Source organism: Mycteria americana, chromosome 4, assembly GCF_035582795.1.
Source record: "Mycteria americana isolate JAX WOST 10 ecotype Jacksonville Zoo and Gardens chromosome 4, USCA_MyAme_1.0, whole genome shotgun sequence".
Classification (NCBI taxonomy): domain Eukaryota; kingdom Metazoa; phylum Chordata; class Aves; order Ciconiiformes; family Ciconiidae; genus Mycteria; species Mycteria americana.
In genome coordinates, this window is record NC_134368.1 from 52,463,095 (window position 1) to 52,485,486 (window position 22,392).

The 22,392-nt window shown below is 41.9% G+C and overlaps 1 protein-coding gene across 1 annotated transcript in view; it reads left to right on the forward strand.

Moving 5' to 3' along the window:
* Positions 1 to 5,876: 5,876 nt before the first annotated feature.
* The window catches only part of MMRN1 (multimerin 1), a 46,491-nt gene continuing 29,975 nt past the window's right edge, over positions 5,877 to 22,392 (forward strand). Inside the window, exon 1 of the mRNA XM_075499269.1 lies at positions 5,877 to 6,403. Within this exon, the coding sequence (XP_075355384.1) occupies positions 5,877 to 6,403 (527 nt within the window). The remainder of the gene's footprint in view (positions 6,404 to 22,392) is intronic.

Consider the following 22,392-nt stretch of genomic DNA (forward strand, 5'->3'; position numbering starts at 1 on the left):
ATAGAGGACATTTTTACTGCTCTGGCCTTTCGTCACAGCCCTGGCTTCCTTCTAGTTTCCACAGCATATTATTAATCGATATACTAGGGAATGAGCTAGCATGGGAGCTTTTCAGTGCTTATCTCTAGCAGCACCAGTTTGTTTTTCACAGGGTGCTGCTAACAAAGGTTTGTCAGTAGCAGATATGCGTGGGAATTTCACACTATCAGACAGATGAAAAGTGCATCCAGGAAGTTTCTGTCCTTCAGAAATGATTACTTAGTCCCCAGCTTGCCACATTCTCCTGGAGGTAAAGCCTTGACTCCTGGGGCTAGGCAAGCTTTTCTTAGTGTTGGATTTAAAGGCTATATAAGTAACTGTTGGTTCCTATGTCTTTTGCTGATTTCTTGGCACTTGGGAATGGCTTGGTCTCCAGAACAGTGTGAGCATTGCCTAAGCTAAATTGTCTTTTAGCACTATCCCCTAGAGGCTGCGAAAAGAGGCTACAATGTTCACCAAAGATCAGTGCCTCCATCACACTTGGGAAGCAGTACAGGGAAGGAAATGGCCAAGGTTAGAGCTCTGCACCAACGAGTTATTTCTTCTGTTCTAGGAAAATCCTAGTGTTCTTTGGTGTATTTGCATATCGAAATCATTTCTAGAAAGGAAACGCTAGGAACAGCTCACAGGTTTTTTAAAAGTAACCCAGACCTTTGCCAATTCCCACTTACCTGATGACAACTTTGCCCCAAGGACAGGCTGAAGTTAGAGCAAAGCAGAGAGCAATCTCCTTCTTCGGCTGCCACAGTTCCTACATAAAAGGTGTTTTCAATACATAAATGTCTCTGAAGGCTAAAAACTTGCCCACGGGCAAAGGAAAAGAATGTATTGGAATACACTTTAAAATCACAGCTATTACATGATACTTCAGCAAAGGTATACTCGAATACTGCAGGGTATTTTGTTTGCTTAGTTTGATCAAGAGTGATGCTGATGATAGAATATGAGTCTCTGCCTTAGCTGGATCCAGATTGCAGCTGAGTCATCAAAACCACTGAGAATTCATGCTGTACCCATGCAAACTTCACATACTGACCTTTAATTGGAAAATCCCTCTGCTGCTATGTCCTTTTCTACACAACGTAATGATTGTTCCTGTTACTACTGTTCTCAGCAAAGTAAGATTCAACGGAGTTATTTTTCGAGAGGGACACAGTGGTCTGTATTATGCAATCAAAACAAACCTAAAGAAATCTTATTGATTCATTGAATCTTATTTTAGATGTAAAGTTGAACTTCCTGAATTGACTTCTATGGAGAGATATTCTTGTCTAAGTACACAATGGTTATAACCAGCAAAATATAGCCACTTTGAGCATGATGGCATCTCTTATATTGTGTGCTTTTAATTCATGCTAACCAGCCATATACATTGGATACAAGCTGTTAACTTAAAAAAAAAAAAAAAGGGAATTCAGAATTGCTCAGAAGCCTTCAATATGCTTTTGGAGCTTACAGGGGAAACATTATGACAAGAACAAGAGACTTTCTCTTCTGATATAAAGGGATGTTAGAGGGCTCTTCGCTCTTCATATAACTTGATGAGAATTTCCTGCATCATTGCAGAGTGACTACAGAAGTGATTTCATCTTCCTGATCCTGATGTGCCTGTTTTCATGTCTTTAGTGCTGCCTTATCCCATCTGTATATGAGAGAAGAATGCAAAGTGGCTTTTTCTCTGGACCAGCTCAGCTGGTACCAAGAGGCACTGCAAACAATGTGAAAAATTATCTCAAATTACAAATGTTTTATCTGGGGCAAGGGAAAGCCAAATTCTCCCAGCAGTAGGCACACCAGTGGAATAAAGTGCTATTCAAGAACAGCTTTCTCACATAGAAACTCTCCTTTTTTACCGTATCACTTGTGACACTAGGTGCTAAGCAGGCCTACAGCCCATGGTCTGAGCAGCGTTTTACAGCTGCTGTTGTAGCTGCCAGCGTAGGAAAATGAGATGATCTGGCTGTGCAGTCCTTGGCGTGGATAGTTCTGGCGTGCCTAACCCCTGTGGATTTGGACTACTCTGACTAAGACTGGGGACAGCTTTACTACTGGTAAACGCCAAAGAGTGAGGATGATAGACAGCTGTGAGACAGACCGTGGCTGTGTAGCAGAGGTGAGCTTATAGAAGTTATTTAATAATCTGGAGAATCCACAGTAGCTCTGCTAAAGTGGCTGTGCAGTGTGATAACTGCAGAACAGAGCAAACCTGATGCTCCCTTTACAGTGCTTGGGGAGAGTTGAATGTCCCTGAAGATGGTTCAAGTTATTCAATGAGATGAGCAGGGATTTTTCTGAAGTCACAGTGTTGAGTGTGTGCCATTAGCAGATGTTAAATATAAAACTGTTTCTAAGATCCCAACATTTGGTCAGCTTACTCAGGCTTCAGTAGAGTACTTGCCTTATCTGGAGAGCCACAGCTGTGACCCTGAAAATAAATACTGTTCTTTCTTCCACAGTACCGAACAGGGATAACTCTTTTGTGAGCAGAAGGGTACTGCTCTTTTATGTAATGTAGCCTGGTGATTTAAGTGCCCCCCAGGCGTGCATTGCATCTTCAGACTCCATTTCCACCTCCAGGGAAACTGCTTCTTTTACCATCCTGTGCTCTCATGGGAGATGAGAGACTCTCCATCCCTCCTGATGAATGTGCCAATATATATCAAAGTTAAGACTCATTGGGTGAAAGAATATGTGTACAACACCAAGCATGAGTGTAGACTCCAGGATGGGCACTTAATATAGACTGGGGACTTGAGATCCAGCTTCTGCTCCAAGGTCAACTTTTAAATTTTACAATAAAAGCCCATGAGGCCAGCCCAACATGCAGGGATTTCAGTAACACTGATACACAACTAATACAAAAAATGTGGCACCTATGGATTTATGCAAAAGGGAGTAAGCAGCACATTGAGTGGGAGTTTTCAGGATAATTTTGAACCTATTTCTACCCAAGTTTCACCAAATGCATCCAAGTGCTTATCTTTTCCTGGGTTCAATTTGCAGTGAGACAAGCGGCACTTGGATGTGAACTAATGCTGAAATACGATCTATAATGAGCTTGGGATTCAGATCCAGCATGCAGCAATCTGAAAATGGATATCCTGAGTTTCTTACAGTCCCGAAATTGTTTTGCTAAATAAAAACAGCTTCAAACAATTTTATCTTTTAATCAACAGCCCAGACATGTACTAATAAAATCATATTAACAATAAATTTTCATTTTGGAGTATTCAGACAGGGAAATAAACACAGTTGTAATGAAATCTACCAACCACCAAAAGCCAGACTCTTCTACACTGCTCTTCTCTGCACTGGTGGAAATCTGCAGTTGCTTCCCTGACTTTAGAGGCAGAATTAACACTTGCAGTGGAGTAACTCAAAGCAGAATCCAAGCTTTGTTTGTTATTAGGCACTCTGACTGTATAAATAAACACAGTATGCAGCTGCTGTGATTTTTCTTTTTTTAAGGTCAGCTTGCATTTAATTTGCAAATACGGTCAATACTAATTTACCTCTCATTTTGTCTTGGGATTTCTAAAAATATGGGATGACAAATGCTAGTTCAGGTAATGGTATTAATTCAAAATCTCAAATATAGAGCTCAAAAAGAGGAGTGCTCACATGGAATAGCTTATGTTAGCCTTTAAATGAGATTGTTCATCAGACTGTCTCCTGTGTCCTACAGTCAAAGGGCATTTACAGATTTTCACTATGAATAAGAAAAAGAGAGGGGAAATGAAGTCTCCAAAAGGGAGCACAACTGCATTTCTTTTCTAACATGTTGTATCACAAAATCACATCTGTTTTACTTGCACAGTAGAAGCCTACACTTTACAGAGACAATAACACAGAAAAACAGAATCATAGCAAGTGGAAAACCCAACCCTTTAGCACACCTAAAAGGCCAGACTGTCACCTGGAAACTGAAAGCAAGCCATTGTTATCCAAATCTTTCAAAACAGGAACAGCCATCACAGAGATTTGCTTGAGTGCAATAAGAGCTAGTGGTTTATCCTCCATGGTTGTTTTGGTTTTTTTGTTTTTTGAAAGTATCTTCTGGAAAGAACTGCAAGTCATTTTCCAGCTTTTCCATGGTGTCACTGTGAATCATCAGACTTCCATGGAATGGGGATGTTGCTTCTGGTTTTGAGAAAAAGTGATCCTCAAATAACATGAAGCATGCCCAGGGGATGCTGTTCTGTTTCCAGGTGTGAAAGGTTGCTTTCATAGATGCTTTGTCTTTTCTGTTACTGCTTTGTCCCTACTTTAAAATTTCATGTTACATTTCTCTGTGCAATTTCTTCAGCAATTACCTTTTTCCTTTCTTTTCCTTCAACAAGAAACTAACTTTCCTTAGTCTCAGAGAGCTGGAGAATGACAGTAGAGGAGGAAAGATTCCTTCTCCTCTTCCTTGACTGCAATATTCAACCTTGCAGCTACTAAGCATAATTTCATAGAGTAATATAGATTGGAAAGGACATCCAAAGGTCATCTGGTCCAAAACCCAACTCAAAGCAGGGCTTAGATCACGTTGCTCAGGGTCTTGTCTAGTTGAGTTTTGAATATCTCCAGGCATGGAGATCCCACAACCTCTCTGGGTAACCTGCTCCAGTATTCGTTGACCCTTCTGGTGTAAAAAATTACCTTTACTCCTTATACTGAATATCCATCTCCCCAGATCTTTTCTGCACATAAAGTTACCAATATTACGTTTAGGCTGCAATTAATATTGTTTTAGAATAATATTAATTGTAATTAATTAATTGTAAAAATATGCAATAAAAGGGAAGGAATGGACTTAGTGATTCAGGATATTCCTTTCAGTCTTGTCTATGGGTGGGATTCAGCTAGCAGATTTAGAGATACAGATTTAGAGGTTCATAAATATGGATCTGCATGTGAACTAGGTGTCTAAACTCCGATTACAGTCAATGGGGATCTAGGATGGGATTCAGTTGCCCCTATGTAAGCTTTTAACACCATTTGAAATGCCCTCAAGTATCCTGCCCCAGAAGGGCACATCTCCCATAGATCATACGCCACCTCTGCCAGGCCCACATAGGTGTTTCTCGTACCCTAGAGAATCTGAAATGACACCAGACACCTATGGGCAATGCTATAGAAATAGTTCATACACATCGTTGTGTGAACTATAGAAATAGAATGCGGCATAAATGGCCAATGACCTACAGGTAAATGATTGCATTCAAAGGCTTGTGGTACAACGATGAATACAGTGTGAACCTCTTCCTTATCATCTCCCCACTTTTGGCAGCAGTGTGCATAAACATTCAAACAAAAAGAGAAGAGACAGCAAACTTTCAGCTTTGTGTAGCACACCCTTTTTGCCAACTCTTTTTTCAATAACAAGGTCACAAGTATGAACCATCCAAAGGGCATATGTGACAAGTCACTTCTGTTCTCTGTACATGTACATGTGAAAGGAAAATTACCTAATAATTTCAGTTTTTATCCCTCAGGATTACTTCACAGTACATATTTTTCCACATTTCTATTGCGCCATTAATCTTTATCCTGTGCCTTCTGCAGAAACTTCTTTTTTCCTGCCCAAAGGCTTTCCAGCCCAGAGGCTGCCAGGCTCCCACTCTCCAAGGGGTCACAGGTTGCAGAGGAATCCACAGAAACAGGAAGCCAGGCTTCCTCAGTCAGTTTCGAAACACCAAAACCTGTTTCCTTTCTACAAAAATAAAGCCTGTCAGAGCATCCTCTGGGTAGGCTTACTGTATGAGCAGCAGCTCAGGAGGAGGGAGAAGCTACAGGATTTCTTGCTTGGGAAATAAATGTGAGATAACTTGTAGCACTTACAAACCAGCAGAATGAAGGAGATAATCTTCTTGCTGCTCCTATTGCACTTGCAGAGTGGCAGCATTGGATTTAATACTCCAGGAAAGCTCTGGACCACAGCCCAGGGTGGCGAAACGCAGACAAGTCACTCAGACTTGACTCCATCTCCGACCACAATTGTGGGATCACCCCATTCTGAGATCCAAGCTGCCGAAGCGAGTGCCTTACAGGCACTTCCTTTTGCATCTTCAGGCAAGACTCTGGGAATGAAAGCAGTGAAGAAAACCTCCAATCCTACAACCTCTACCCCTGCAAGCCAGTCAAATGGACACAGTTATGGTGAGTCTGACAAAGATAAGATGGGAAGCTCATCTAGCAGCAAAGGGACATCTCTACGGAGCAATGCTAGAGAGGTGCTTCTCAAACAAGAGGTTGCTACAAGCCAGGATACGTCTACAAGGAACAGGTCTCTCAAGCAGTCATCCCATAGCACTGGTATCACCAGCACCCAGCAGGACGCCAATTCCAAAGCATCCGGCTTTGAAACTACCAGGGGAAAGTAAGGAAAGTTACATATTTTCTCTCATCTCCTATGTACTGCTTAGGAATGTTTTTTTTTCCTGTTCCCAGTGAAATAACTGGCAAAAGTTCTAGTAATTTCAGTAAAATTGTTTTCTGAGCTTAAAGAAGACCATCTAAAACAAGCAAGGGACCAAATCTGCAGTATTTACTGAGTCAAAACCATACATCTGTAACAGAGTAAATGCTGCAATATTTTATTCCTCAGGGCAGTTATCTCAAAACCAACAGGAAAGTCATTATCATGTATGGGTAGGAAAGGACTACAATAGATGCCTCTCTGTTTTATGCACAGTAAACTTTTGTTGTTTTTTTTCTTTCTTTTCTTGTGGGTAAAAGAAATTGCAAATGCACTTTTTCATTTGGAATCTATTAAAAATGATGATGTTTGTAAACCTCTCCACTAAATGGGAAATACAAGCAATTAAGTGTACAAAATGCTTCGATGTCTGACAATTTGAAACACCATATTCTGTGACAAAAGCTTACGGAAAGTGGTGTTGCAGGTGAATGTGCATTCAGAACTGTATAACTCAAGACATAATAGCTATGCATAACAGAGTATATCAGATTGTACTGTCTAGTTTTATAGCTCTGGAGCACTCAGTTATTTTCTTTGTACCTCAATGTCTTCAATTCTCCATGGGGATGTTAATACTGACTTTGGAGATGTTACAAGGTTCACTTAATTGCTGATATATATTCAGATACTGGTAGAAAATGAAAGACACAAAGGATTGGTTGTTTTCCATAGTATTTATGGAGAGTGGGCTTTCAGAATATAGATTTCTTCTTTTGATAGTACTTGCCCAAATGTTAGCATCCAAAAGGAGGAAAAACGCTTTCACTTAAATTCACACAAAAGAGAATAAATCACCCCTTAGAAACACTCCTACAATTATCTTGCTATGTGTGGCTCAGAGCTAATGTTCCTTCAACTCAAAGAAAAGATTCCTGTTGACCTGAGCTTGTTTTGGATCATGCATAAGTGAAATAATGCACAAAGACCCAAAGGAAAGGAGTCCTTTGCCTCCGCTGGGAAGAGATACCCCGGTAAGGAGCTATGTTTCCCAGATAGCTTTCCTAGCATACTCCTTCAGTTGTAAATGTCATCTGTTACAACACCTCACTACGGTGTTTGGCAGAGAGTCTGGGTTAACCTGAGTTAAATGGGTTCTCTTTACATGTGAGAGCTGATAACCACATCTCCATTAAAACAGGTCTTAACATATGCTAACCGTAGAGTCTTTAGCTTTCTCAGCTTTTATCAAGAATAGTATTCCAGTGAAATTAATCTTCAGAAAAACTCCGTGAATCGGCAGGTATTGTTTCTACCTTTTACATAAGATATAAATATAGAAAGCAAAAAATTAGTCTCTGAAAGCAAAAAATGGGTGAACAAGGTCTCATTTTATTTATCATAATGGGATGTGGTTGCAACTGCAGAGAGGCAAAATAAGCAAATCTTGTATTGGCTAGCACCTTATTTCATGAGTGGTTGAGGAGCAACCTGCTGTGCAACATGCATAAAGGTCGTCTTTTTTTTTTGAGTCCATTGAGCAAGTTAGCGATAAAGCTAGGATTGCATATCAAAGTTACAGGAATGTGTGGCAGCATGAAATCCCAACATAAACCAGAATGCTGAATCCCCACTCTCTTTCTCAAACTGCTGGGCTACATGGCCTCTCTCTAGTAAATGTCTACAGTTCTAGGTGTGGCTCGATCCTTTTCACATTAAAATTCTTGTGTTACAAGCCTTGTCTTCCTACTGCATACAAGTTTTACAATCAGCTAATGTGTTCTGAGCTTTTCTTCCAGTTTTGCCACTGACCTGGACTGTGACTTAAGTAAGTCACTTCATTATTCTGCCTCCCTTTCCCTATGAATTAGACCTAGATGAATAATAAAGTCGCTTGTGACTCATTTTTTTTTCAGTAAAGTAATGAAAAAATACCAAGTCTAGTGTGCTCAATGTTACCGATCACTGCTGTGAAACACCTGGAAAGCTACTACTGAGAAACTATGCATAAGAACACAAGCATTTTTATTTCTTATGTGCAGGTGTTATCAATTTCTAGCATATGTTTTCTTTTTTAAAAAAAATTTTGCATCTTTATTGCAAATAAAGTGAAAGAGATGCTGTAAAACTTCCAATAAAGACATACAGCTTTCTTTGAGCTTTACTCATTTAATGCCTGAGCACAGCATGAATAAGTCAATAGCAGATTTCGTAGTTGTAAAGTGTACTACCTCTGAGGAAATTTGGAAGCACAATTTGCTTTTTAGTTTTACTTTGAATTAAAGCAACTCTTTGGTTATAGTCTGTATTCCAACCTGAATTTTTGAGTGACCTTGTAGGAACCGCATGACTCCCTAATCCCTTATGGCAACCCATTGTGCTAACATATGTGCAGAGATGCTGATGTTAAGAGGCTCCATAGAGAAGGAACAATAGAGAGAAGTCAGTGAGAGACAAGAGGAAGGAAAACAAAACAAGAATGAGCATTTGTTTTTTAATATATTTATAATTTAAAAAATAAGAATACATACACTTTGTTGGAGAGTGTCCAGGGCTGTCAGATTACCCACAAGGTACAATATGTGCCCATTGTACAGGCTTAATTACCCAAATACCCCTTTCTGAAGGAGGTCATGTGGCTTACTGGCTTAATTACAAAGATAATTCCCTCGCTATCTCTACCCTAGATTATCTGAGGACAATGTTATGTACACATATCACATGCATACTAGAACTAGATTAGAAAAAAGTTCTTCTGGTTCATTCTATTTTTGCAAAATTCCCATTAAAATGTCAGAAGAACATGATTTGGAAATATTTCATGGATTTTCAAAGTCTGCACCTGAAGAATATTTCTGACAACCCCCAAGTGTGGCAGGCAGGACACACCCAGATATGACAGCTAGCATCACCCCAGAGCTCAAATCACCAGACGCAGCCGTGGTGATGCTGCCGTGCCAAGATCAAGCTGGGAAGGCAAATCAGTGAGTCAGAATCAGGCCTGGTGATGGTGACCAGGGTGAGACACAGCCCAGCGATCGCTGGGCAAGTCCACAGTGATGGGGCAAGGTTGAAGTTAGGCCAGGATGTCAGCTTGCAGGTCAGGATTGGCACAGATGCAATGTAGCCCTGGGCTGAAGTTTACTGGGCCTCCTGAGCAGGGAGCAGGGTGCATGGGTGGAGACCCCAGGTCAGGCTGGTCAGGGTCATAAGACCCACAAGTGCCGTCAGGGTCCTGACAAGTTTCCATTTCATTTTATTGAAATGTGCTATTAGAACTGTCAGAATAAATTTGTATTTTTTTTCCTACTGGAACAGAACCATATTTGCCAAAGACCATGACTTTATTTTACAAACTCATCTCAGGATGGTTTTTCAGGTTCCAGCAGAACTTCTGAGGGCAGAGATGTACTGCAAGAGGCAGTCACCCGATGAGGAGTACAGTCAGTAGGGCTAAAGGCTCCAGATTCAAGATTCTGCTGTTAATAAGGCAAAGCTTGGCTTAGAGCCCCTCTATATCACATCCCAATGTGGTATTTTAAGTGCTAAATATTGGGCGTATGCTTATCTCTAAAAACACTAAACTCTTCCTTATTCTTCACTGGAATGAAAATGCAATGAAATCCTGTTCTTTTGCAGTGAAGTGGAACAATTTTACAGTTAACCTTAGAACAGGTACAGGAGGACATAATTTATAGATTCTGTAGCTACCTGCTCTCAAGCCATTTCAGAAGAGTGGTTCTCTGGTGAGGTATCCCCCATTCTGGGAGGACCTGCATCCAAGCTTTCAGAAGGCTAAGGAAACTTTGTAGGAAGCACATCTGGAATGGCCTGAGCTGAAAGAAAATTCCTTTCTTCACTCCTAGTATGAATTTGACTTAAGCTCTGAAAGGTAAGGCTTATGTCTCTACAAAAAATTACGCATCTTTATTTCTACCTATCTTCAAATTTTCATGCTATCCATATCAATTAATAAAGAAATGCTGGAAAACTAGAGCTGTGCTTCAGCAAATGAGAGAGAGTTTTTCCAAAGCTCAGTGACATTAAATGTGAGCACCAATTTGGTGTCAAAGAAGAAAATTGGTGATACATTCTTTTCAGTTGAGTTCATGTGAGATACATCTCTTCCAGCCCATGGAGAGAGAGAATTGCAGTATTTCACTGTATAAAGCAACTTAAATAACAGTGGTCCTGTGGAGCAAGTCTGAGGCTGAGTCCAGAGACTAGCACACTCATCCTTCCATTCTGAACCCAATTTTATTAATTACTATTCAAGGCAGCTCCTGAATACATGAGACATTCATGCAGGCTGTAAATTAACCATACTATCTCCACATTGTTGGATGGCTCTACATTTCTCTTTTCTCTTAGTATGTGTATATTACACATTTTCCAATTATCATGAACCCACTGAGGGTCTTCATAGACTTCCCCTGTCATTACCTTGGGTAGTGGTGAGGTGACAGTATTTTATTACTAAGCACAGAAGGGTTTAATAAAGTCAGTACCAGGGACAGATTTGCTTAGCTGTCACATGTAGTAGGAGTGCTGAAATATTTCATTCTCATGACCAGACCTCTGCATTTCTCCCTGGAAATTGCTTTTGCCTGTATCAGCTTGGTAGAATTTCTAGTGTACTGACAAATTAAAATGAATAGTTAAGCTCAGCAGATAGTTCAAATACACAAGGCACGTAGAAACCTGATTTAACTGCCTAGTTAATGCAAGGTTCACAGTCTCTTTTGGTCATGTCACTTTTTAATGGAGCAGAGAGAACAGTTCTTGAATCAATTTCTTAAGATTTTGCATCACTGTGCATTCACAATAAATAAAGTCACGCATGGCTTAGGTTTCTGCCTCACTAGGTATATTCACTATGACCTGGAAGGAGGAACCTCTTACACTGGTACTTAGGTTGCCTTGGTGGCTAAGTTTCAGAGGACTTTTGACAAGCAGTGCTTGCTTTGCCCTCACAGTGTTGTATTCCAGCCATGCAGAAGAACTTTGCAAAGCGCACCTCTTCTCCAGCAGCATCTTGAATGTACTTCTGACACTTGGCTGTAAGCCCACAATCTAATTTTCCTACACATGCTGAACGCAGTGTTACTCCCACTGCAGTCCTAAAGACCAAAGCAAATCATTCACCCAAGTGCTGGAATTCACTACTTTATTGCTGTTTCATCCACAAAATAAATGGGGCAAAGGACATAATTATAGAGTTCCATAATGATGCATGTGGCATGGTACCAAGAAAATGTAACTGTCCAAAGAGAATTTTAACACAAGTATTTAGATATTAGTGCTGTCTTCTGCTGAGCAGAGAAGTAAAACAGTTAACAGATGACTGAGACTGCTGGTGTGAAGTACCAAAACACCTTACCACATCGTGCAGCTTAGGTACTACTGCACACTGTACAGCAGTACTGGTGTAAGGCAAGAGCTGCACAAGGTCCATGCAATTCATAGGCTTTTTATCAGTACTATTATACCCCATTGTCCTGGTTTTGGCTGGGATCGAGTTAATTTTCTTCCTAGTAGCTGGTACAGTGCTGCGGTTTGGATTTAGGATGAGAATAATGCTGATAACACACTGATGGTTTAGTTGTCGCTAAGCAGTGCTTACACTAGGCAAGGACTTTTCAGCTCCCCAGGCTCTGCCAGGTGCACAAGAAGCTGGGAGGGGGCCCAGCCAGGACAGCTGACCCCAACTGGCCAAAGGGCTATGCCATACCATAAGGCGTCATGCTCAGTATAGAAACTGGGGGGAGTTGGCCAGGGGGCAGTGATAGCTGCTCGGGGACTGGCTGGGCATCAGTTGGCAGGTGGTGAGCGGTTGCATGACTTGTTTTTTTGTTTTTCCCTGGGTTTTGTTCCTCTCTCTCTCTCTTATTATTTTCCTTTTCATTACATTAGTAGTAGTAGTAGTAGTAGTAGTAGTAGTAGTAGTAGCATCATCATGATCATAATATTTCAATTATTAAACTGCTCTTAGCCCATGAGTTTTCCTACTTGTGCTTTTCCGATTCTCTCCCCCATCCCACCGGGAGCGGGGAGGGTGAGTGAGCGGCTGTGTGGTGCTTAGTTGCCCACTGAGGTTAAACCACAACACCCATGCACTGAGGAAATCTTTTCCACTGCTCATGTCCCATGCACAGAATGAATTACAGAGTCTGTTTGCACCATTGTGGTGGTCACCTTTCAAGCAGTTCCAGTACTTGGGTGGGAAGAAGCCATTGCAGAAGATGGTTTACCCATCTTGCACTACCTCGTGTTAACTCTCTCCTTTGGGGAGAGAAGAAATGGTAAACATTTGTCCGTACAATTCTGAACTGTAGGTGATAAAATAATTTCGGAAAACTAGACAAAAATTCAGGAAATAACAAAATCCAAAGTTCTGGTTTCCCGAGACAGCCTTTCAGCAATGATGGCAAGGCAGAGTCATGACAGACTGTTTTCAGTAGCACAGGAAACATAGTACTGAGGAAAAAAAATCACATCTCCACTGAAGTTGCTTTTGAGACACTCACAAGGTACTTATAAAAGACAAAAAGCCCCAGCATCTTTTTGTCTTAGCCCTCTCAAAGTCTGGTTATTTAGTTTTTCTGTGATCAGATTCAGATAAGGCACTACTATATGGATGACTTCTGAAATTTTTTAATGAATATAATAAAGGTTTCTGCTCATCTCATTACACTAACTACTGCATTAATGCTCATGCTTGTCTTTGCTCTTGCTCTTTGTTTCATCTGCCATGGGAACAGCGAGGATTAGGAACAGACTGTTTTCCATCCCTACTAATGTCTCTTCACCCCACTGCATAGATTAGGATTACCATAACAAACTGGATACAGTGTTAGGATTTACCTCCCAGCTACTGCAAACGTTCAACTCTTTGCGGCATTTCATTTATGATACACCAGAAACATCTGTTCAAGTCTGCACAGAAAATAAGCATTCTCAAAAATCTGATTATAATTAACATTTTAGAAAAATGACACTAATTCCTAGAATAGACATGGCAAAGAAAAGAACAGCAGCAAGGTGTCCCCATATGTTTTCCAAAGGCATTATATGTGTTGCCAGTTAGAGAATGCAAGTGTTTCAAAAGACAATTTTTCTGTCGAATCCATAAGCATCTATTCTGTATTACACTCCTGGTAAGTAACACCATAGGTCTTGAGGAAAAGCCTGGGAAAAAATCACCTTGAATTTCATGGACTTTGGCTCAGATCCTTTTTGTTCAAGAGCCCCCTAAGAAATCAATCAGTGACAGCATAAAGATACAGCTCTGCATGAGTAAGTGGCACATCGGGTACAAAGAAACTGGCAAGGCATTTAACCATTTAATGAAGATAAATAAGAAAAGAGAAGCTGTCCAAACCAGCACTATAAACAGGTTAAAGAACAACATTCACCCCTGGAATTGGCATGGATCTTCTTTTTTAACATTTTCATTTTGTCACTTACAAAGGCTTTTTTTTTTGGTTAGTATTTCTCAAAGTGGAGAAGCCATTACTGACATACTGCAATCTCCTTTTCTGTAGATTAGGAAAGGACTAAAAAAAACAGTGAAAACCAGTACTACTGAAGGTCATCTGAGAAGCAGTGACAGTAAACTAGACCAGAACTAGCTTAATGACTTTTGTGCTCTGGGTCAATTAGATGATGGAAAATAAATTTATATTCCAGAGGGAAAAATGCAGAATTAAGACCTTTTTAAAGACCAGTTTGTCTGGGTTTTCAAATGTGTTTTTCTGGATGATTCTCAAAGCAGATTAATGGATATCTTCTCAAAAGTCTAAATTCTATCTTTAGGAATGTTTGATTATTTTGAAAGGCTCAGAACACAGAGAGGGAGATAAGGTCTAAAAGACCTGATCTGGTTCACAACAAGACAATTTTTTAAATGCTAAAATAGATCAGCGAAGCACTAGATAAGTGGAAATTGTGAATTAATTTTTGCAGCACAAGATAGGACACACAATTGGTCATGACAGTAAGTAAAAACTTGGATGAGACAAAGAGGCTATTCACAGTCCAAGGCTTCAGCCCTGTACATACAAAAAAAGGAAATGAATGGTGAGAGTAGAATTTGCGTTTTGTAATAGGCAGGACAAAATGTCAGGACCCTGAATCCTGAAAAAAAACCCATTAAATCAACAGTATGACTCCCTCCACCTGATACTTCAGTGTCAACAAGTCAGCTGTTTCTCAGGCTTAAAAACACATCCTATAGCATATTTTACCATCACATACTATATCATATTGCATATCAAATGCACTTTTCAGAGGCTGTCCAGGTTTTCCATTCCAATCAGCATGTAAAACAGGTTTCCCAATTTGATGTTTTTATGGTCAGTCCCTAGTGAGTACTGAATTTTTATTGCAGCTGCAATCAGTAGTTTCATACATTTCAGAACAAAGGAAGCTGAGCAGTGAACCGAAAAATATTAAACAACTTTTATTCAAGTTTATCATTTCTGTTTGAACTAGATCTTATAATTTCAGAAGATGTCTAATGTTCATATAAAGGTACAGAATTTATCACTAGTATCAAAAAGGTGAGAGGTCTCTGTATTCACCTAGTGGAGTTCAAAGGAAGTTGCTGAAACCAAAACCTGGTCTCCCATGCAATAACAAAAAAACCCTGTCAGGGTTCTTTCTATCCCTATAATCTGAGTTTTTACATTACATCACTCAACATTATCTCTTCTCACCCAAACTTGGCAGGATGTTTAATGCAAACTGAAAATATATCACAGCAACATACTTTTATACAACCTAAATTCAGGGTCTGTGCTCTGATCCTTGTATAAAAGTCTTTCAGACTGGGAAAGACCCTAGCTTAAAAAAGGGGTAGAAAAAATGGATTTCTTCCACACTATGTCATTATATGTTTTTATATATGAATGCACTTAATCTACTGTATTCAGAAGAACAATCGTATCACTCAAAGGATATAGATATATAAGCAAAGATCACAGGTTCACAGAACCATAGGATCATTCAGGTTGGAAGGGAGGTCTCTAGTCTGACCTCCTGCTCACAGCAGGGCCAGATGTGAGATCAGACCAGGTTGCTCGGGGCTTAATCCAGCCAGGTACTGAGCTCCACACTCTGCGCTGGTGATTGCACAGCCTCTCTGGGCCCTGCTCCAGTGCCTGGCTGTCCTCATGGGGAACAAGTTTCTCATACTCAGTCTGAACCTCTCTTGTTTCAATTTCGGCCTCTGTCTCTTGTCCTCCTGCCATATACTGCTGGGAAGAGACTAGATCCAGCTTCTAAATAGCCTTCCTGTAGGGGCTGGGGGTGGTGCTGGCGGGCTGCTCTTAGGTGCCTTCAAAGTCTTCCCCTTCCCCAACCTGAAAAAGCCCCACTCTCTCAGCCTCTCCTCGCAAGGCATCTACCGGCTCCAGATGCTTGTAGTATCTTTCTACAACCCCCTTTGCTGTGGTGTAAAGGGCAATACAAAATGAAAACAGGTGTAGAATCGAGATTAGTATTTCATAAACTATTCTGTGAAATACCAATAAACGGCACACAACCTGGATGAGGCACAATCACCAAGCCGAGCATGGACTTTAACAATGGCTCCAGCTCTGCGTCCTTTGGTATTCCTTCAGCAACACAACGATCTCATTTTCATGATTCAGTGATGTTCAGCTGCGCTGATTCAATAGCATTTCTATTAAAAGCCAGGTAATCTAATTTACTCACGGGTAAAAATAACTCATTTTCAGATATAACATGAAAGGAGCAGAACAAAATCTATACCCTTTGTGGCCCGGCTGCCACCGGTGTTCCTGTTGTGTGGCTTTAGGATCGCTTATAAGGATCTGTGCTTACAAGCAAATGGAAGCAATTGTGTAGGTATACCTGACACTTTGCAGCTGGCAGTTTTTGTGAGGGTTTGTTTATTTTTTTCTTGGCAATGTACCCAAAGAACAGTTTACAGTGGAAATGTGCTGTGGAAGGACACTCTCATAAACTTCCACTCGCCCTCTCACCCTAAGGAAATTATAATTTTTTGGTGTTAGTGTAAATTGTGCTTTGCTTTTCGGCAACGTTGGGTATCACAGCGTCAAGAGGACTGGTTCAAAGCTTGCTGAGGTTAAACGGAACCATTTCCATTGACTGCGAATGTATTCAGAATGATCCAGTCATAGACCAGATTAACTTTACCAGGAAGCAGCCACAGCACTCCTTCTTTGGAGTTAAACAAATTAATTTTCTTCTTTTGCTGCCCTCCTTCCTACAGGCCCTCTGCTCTCCCTAATCATCCATCTCCTGGGAGCTCAGCAGAAGGCGGCGGGGCTCTCCCTGACCATTGGTGCCGGTGAGCCGTACGGAGCGACGAAGCTCCGCTCCGGGCTGTACCCGAATTTACGCGGCCACAGCACCCACCCGGCCCGGCCCCCTCAGCAGGCGTGAGCGGGGCGCCGGACAGAGGCGCCCACGCGTCCTCAGCGCCGCGGAGCCACGGGCGCGTTAACCGTCACCGGCAGCTTCCCGCCTCTGCGGGCAACGGCCGCCACCTGCCGGCCCTGCCCGGCAGCGCCTCACACCGCCTCACACCGCCCCGCGCCGCGCCTCGCCTCACGCCCACCGCCCTCCCTCTCCCCGCCGTCGCCTCAGGGCGCCCGCCACCGCCCCACGGCACAGCCGGCAGCCGGCTGCGCGTTAGGGCGGGGGGAAGTCTCAGCCAGCCGTCAGCTTGGCGGCAGCAGCAGGCAGATGGCGGTGGCTGCCGCGCGGTGGTGGCAGCCCGCGGGGGGCGACGGGGTGAGCCTCCCGCCGCTTCCCCGGGTGGGGGCGGGCACCTCAGGCGGGGCACCCAGGCTGCCACCAAAGAGGTGGTAAAGCAGAGCATAAGGTCTGCTAATAGCGAATTAGATGAGGGTTTTAAGAGCGCTGGCAACACGGCACTGAAGCGATGATGAGTTTAAGGGCTCCCGAGTGTTGTCAGGCACGTATCCCCTGAATCAGGAGCCAGGGATATACGTAAGAGCACGTGCTTATACAGCTACTTCGAACCAAGTGGGGTGTTTTTCGTCATATAAAGTCACGTCCAGCTTCAGAAGTCTGCACAGTGAATTAAGAAACTGTATTTGCTGCTTATGAAAGCTTGAACAAGAACAAGTAAATAACTACTGCTGAGACATTACTTACTATTCGTCTCCTAGCTGTGCGTCTCAGGGCAGGTTTCCGTAGGCCATGTGGTTTCATTATGCAGACGGGGAAGTTGCTTTTTGCCCGGCATCACATCCCTTTGAAGCTGCAAGATGTTGCCCAGTAATTCACACTATATATACCTTCATATCATAAGGCTGATGTAAATTGCTGAGGAGGAGTCAGCTGAGCACAGGGAAGCACTTTGGGAATCTATCTTACGCTCTCAGAAATAAACTTTTTTTCCAGCTGAGGGAAACACTTTTATTATTGGTACATACTCACGTAGACTGGGCATTGGGCTTCTTGCCATGGACACAGTGCGCGCAGTCCTTGCTTACACTTGCCCCAAAACTACTTCTGTTGCATAGTTAACTCCAGGCTGCATTCTTTCTATTTTTGGGCCAGTTGTGGAAATGAAGAAATGGTTCACAGTAATGTTTTACAGAATCACAGAATCGTATAGGTTGGAAAAGACCTTTAAGATCATCTAGTCCAACCGTAAACCTAACACTACCAAGACCACTACTACACCATGTCCCTAAGCACCTCATCCAAATGTCTTTTAAATACTTCCAGGGATGGCGACTCAACCACTTCCCTGGGCAGCCTGGTCCAGTGCTTCCCTGGGCAGCCTGCTCCAATGTTTTCTCTATGGAAAAAGAAACAGGACTGGTATAAACAGAAGAGAAGACAACTTTTCCAAGGGGGTATTAACACAAGATCTGAATAAGCTGTACAGGACGTGTAGGATCCCAAAAGCTAAAGACAGGCTTAAAGGCACTGTCTGGGTCCCACCAGCGCCCTGCCAGTTGTAGATGCTTTGCTCCAGCTGCACAGGCAGGCTCCACGGCCCGTTAGCTACTCCAGACTTTGAATTCGCGATGGCCATAAAACCCGGAGGACTCAGGCCTGCCAAGGCTGCAGTGTAGACATGCTTATTGGTTGCAAAAGAAAGAAATGCTGCTCTTCATACTATGCCCTGCTTCTCAGATATGGTCAAACCGCACTTGATGCAGAGTTGGTAGCAGTATTTTGATTTGAGCTGGAAATACTGCTGCAAATATCACAAGCAAAGAGGCTATTTCAAAGGCCTGAGGACTCAGAGGTACTCTCCCACGCCTTGCTACCAGTGAGTTTTCCTGGCCAATACGTGCAAGAGGAGAATGAAATCTGTCACATGGGCTTTATGCCAGTCGGGGCTTGCACTGCTCTCTCCAGGCTAGATTTCTGTTGTACGTTGCAAGGATTTTGTTTTGTTTTTAAATACAGCTTTCCTGATTGAAATCAGGCTCAATGCAAAAGAAACACCAGGCTCCTGCAGCTCTCAACAAAATCTGCATGTTAGAAGCCTGTGTTGCTGATCTGGAATATATTATTCCATGGAGGGTAAAGAGGATTTTCAGGTTTAAAGTCCTGTTATGCAAATCAGTTGTCTTCTGTTCTGCCTTTGCATTAACACAGCCTGTCATAGTTCTTCCGCCACGCTTCGTCTTCTATTTCCAAATCTACATTTTTTCAGACAATTTGATTTCAAAATTATATTTACATTCTTAACATCTCTTAATGAGCTTATTTCATTGGTAGCGTAAACCTAATTATGAGTCACACCAGGGGCTCTTTTGCTGTGAATATTTCCTCCAATTTAGCCTGATCAAAGATTGCTGGGCCATGTGAGAACCACAGCTTCAGACATCCACTCATGTAGCTTAAGAATGAGTTAAATATTTTAAATAGAAACAATCTGCTCAACTTGAGTTAAATATTTGGTAGAGACCAGAGACTGAGTTCGGAATATCTTTAAAAACAAAGAGCAGTCCTTAACTGATATATTTGGGATGTATTGCACCATGTTTTCCTTTGGAGGGCATCTCCAAATGGGCAAGTTCCAATAGCTGTTACCTGGAAGCTAGCCACCCTCAATAATAATGATAATTAGTGGATTTACATTATGAATTTTAAAAAGCAGATTTTTTTTTTTAACTGAACTCTCTGTATTCCAGGGCTTTCATGTATTTTACAATTGCTTTTTATGCCTGTTTTCATTGTTTTATCTTTTCGTTGATCACATTTGCTCAGATGTAAAATGGAATCCAATTACCAAAAATTATACCCCGACTGTATGCACTGCAGAAAATGTCAGCGCTGAGAACACCGCTATATGTCTTCAGCTTAATCTCTTTCTCTGGTGAGCTGTTGGGTCTGCATGCAAGGGTAGAGCACAGGCTGGGGAGCCACAAGCTCAAGGCCTAACCTGACCGCTGGCTCATTGTAGCCCAGATTTTAAAATCTGACTCCTATATTTGGGTTCTTGATTTGCAGAGGTGGTAAGGGCTTAGTGCCCAGCTGCCCAAGGTGTTAGCTCTTAGTTCCTCACTTTCCAGACAGCTAACTTGCAACAGTAATGGAGGTGTGATACTGCGTAACTGCTTGAGGTGGTGTTACTGCTTTAGAGGTCTTCTGATCAGACTTTATGTCATCAGTTAATTGCTGAGGAATTTAATTTAGTTAATTCAGGAATTTAGATGTTTACATTCTCTATACCAAGCTTAAATCATAAGCAAATCATAAGCAAACCACCATGCTTAGTCAGGGCTCCTCCTGAATAGACCACTGTCAGTCTGGCCCAGTATCACTTTCTGCATCTGTTAAGAAATGTTTAGTATCCCATTCATATGCTGAGAGATTTTTTTCTTTTTAATCTCTGTGCTGCACTTCAGAGAAAAATATGGTTTTTTAATCTTGGGTATGAATATGCAGAACCCTCACTACAGCTGTGAAATGGAAAAGGCCTCATGCCTGTAGTGAGAAAGGAGCTCAGCAGTAGTGCCCTGGGCAAGCTAACAAGCCCTAATGGACCCAGGCATCCTCACCTGAAACCTTCACCCACACTCATGGGCCAGGGGCTCCATTTAAGCCCAGGCTTGAGCCTGTTCTCCTCCTAAAGGTGCTTGTCTCTAGCAGTCCTCTTGGACCTGACTTGTTACCTATTCTCTGCCTGATATTTGTTGGGCTGCTAACTGACCTCATCCTGTCACCCTATTGCTGCTTGCTTGTCCCTGGTGCTGTGGTACTGCATGCTGCTGGTGAGGTCAGTGCCTCGCTTGTGTTCTTGTCTCTCCCCTCCTGGCTCACCTTCTGTTAGGGAGAAACCCTGCTCTTGCTGCTCCCTGATGCTCAGCAAGGAAGCCTCATGGAAGAGCTGTCTTCCTGGTCATGCTTGTAAGGGAGCTAAGTGCCCTGCCATGTCCTGCTCCTACTGAACACTTGGCAAGGGGGGGTGCCTGTCCTCCCTGGCTGCTGCAGAGGTGTGCTGGAAGGGATGGAGCTACAAGCTCTCTCTTTGGCTAACTGTTGGCAATGTTTAACTACAAATATCATTATCATTTAGTTACTGCTGCTAGTCTCTGTGTGATACAGGAGACTGTAAAGGACCCATATGCCCCAACCAGGGGGGGGGCGGTGTAAGTAACTTCATGATCCCTCTGCAAAACTCAAGACTTAAGTCTCCTTTTGATTCTGCCAATTTTATGTGTCTCAAACTTTTATAAAGTTGTTCCTGGCTTCCACAGAGGTAGTGAGAAGAGTACCTAATCTCTAAGCTTATGCTCGAGAGCTGCATTTAATTTTTAGCAAATATTTATTCATGGAGTCTCTAATTTATACACACAGACAAAAGACTATAGCTAGAGGAGACAGAACATAAAGGAAGCATCAAACAAAAGCACAGCCTTTTTATACCCAATTAAAAAGAAATATTATCCTAATGAAAACTCTCAAGGAAGTGGAGAGTGAGTGAGCAAAATCAGATCAAAGAGACTCAATAAAAACCCATTTTATATGAAACACATTATTCATCAATTAAACAATATGTGTTGTGTGAGGCAGCACCACAATACTGGCAGCAGAAACACTGAGAGGTTCAGTCTGTTGGCCTTAGCATCTTACTTCCTAGCTTATCCTGCTGTGTTCTCAGGAATCATTTTCCAAGTAAAGCACTACTGAATTTAATGTGAGTGCACTGGTAGGATCTTGGTAGACAAAAGCAATCACTTAAGGATAGACGCTGATACTATTTTGTGTTTTGTGCTGTTGTTCTTGTTTGAAGCAGTATAAATCTGTACTAATGCCACTTAAGTAAATGGAACTAATCTGGTCTTAATTGTATTTTGATTTCCACTGTAAGGAGCCCGTAGCAAGATACTGATTTCAGGAATAAATATATATTTCCTTACTGGGTTGTGAAACACTAACAGAACTACCACAACTGGAAGCAAAGGTTAGCAGCAAAACATGACCCAGGAAGACGAACTTTTAAATTCTCATATGCAAATATTGGTATGGAAGTACTTGCAAGTTCACCAGCCCTACAATTGAAACAATATCTTGTCACTAACTTGCCAAGTCAAAAATGAAATATGTTTCAGCATGGACAGGGGAATAATGTATGACCCTGAGAAAGGCTGTACAAAGTTAGTGGGAAAAAAAAAAATCACTACTAGACCAAACAGACATTTGTTCCACCGGCAGAAATGCAATAATACTTTCTCCAGGATACTTTTCAATGTGCAGCTGGGGGACTTCCTGAGACAGAGGCTATAGCTACAACTTTATGTTTAAAAAAAAAAAAACCCAAAGCAACAACACCCTAATGGCATGTTCTTTCATGAAATCATTTAAGTGCTTTTTAAAATCCATTTTGGCTTCCCAGACTTCCAAATCTGGCACAGCCTATGTTTGTAGAAACACTGCCCCAACCCCCCCTTTTTTTTAAAGTTTAA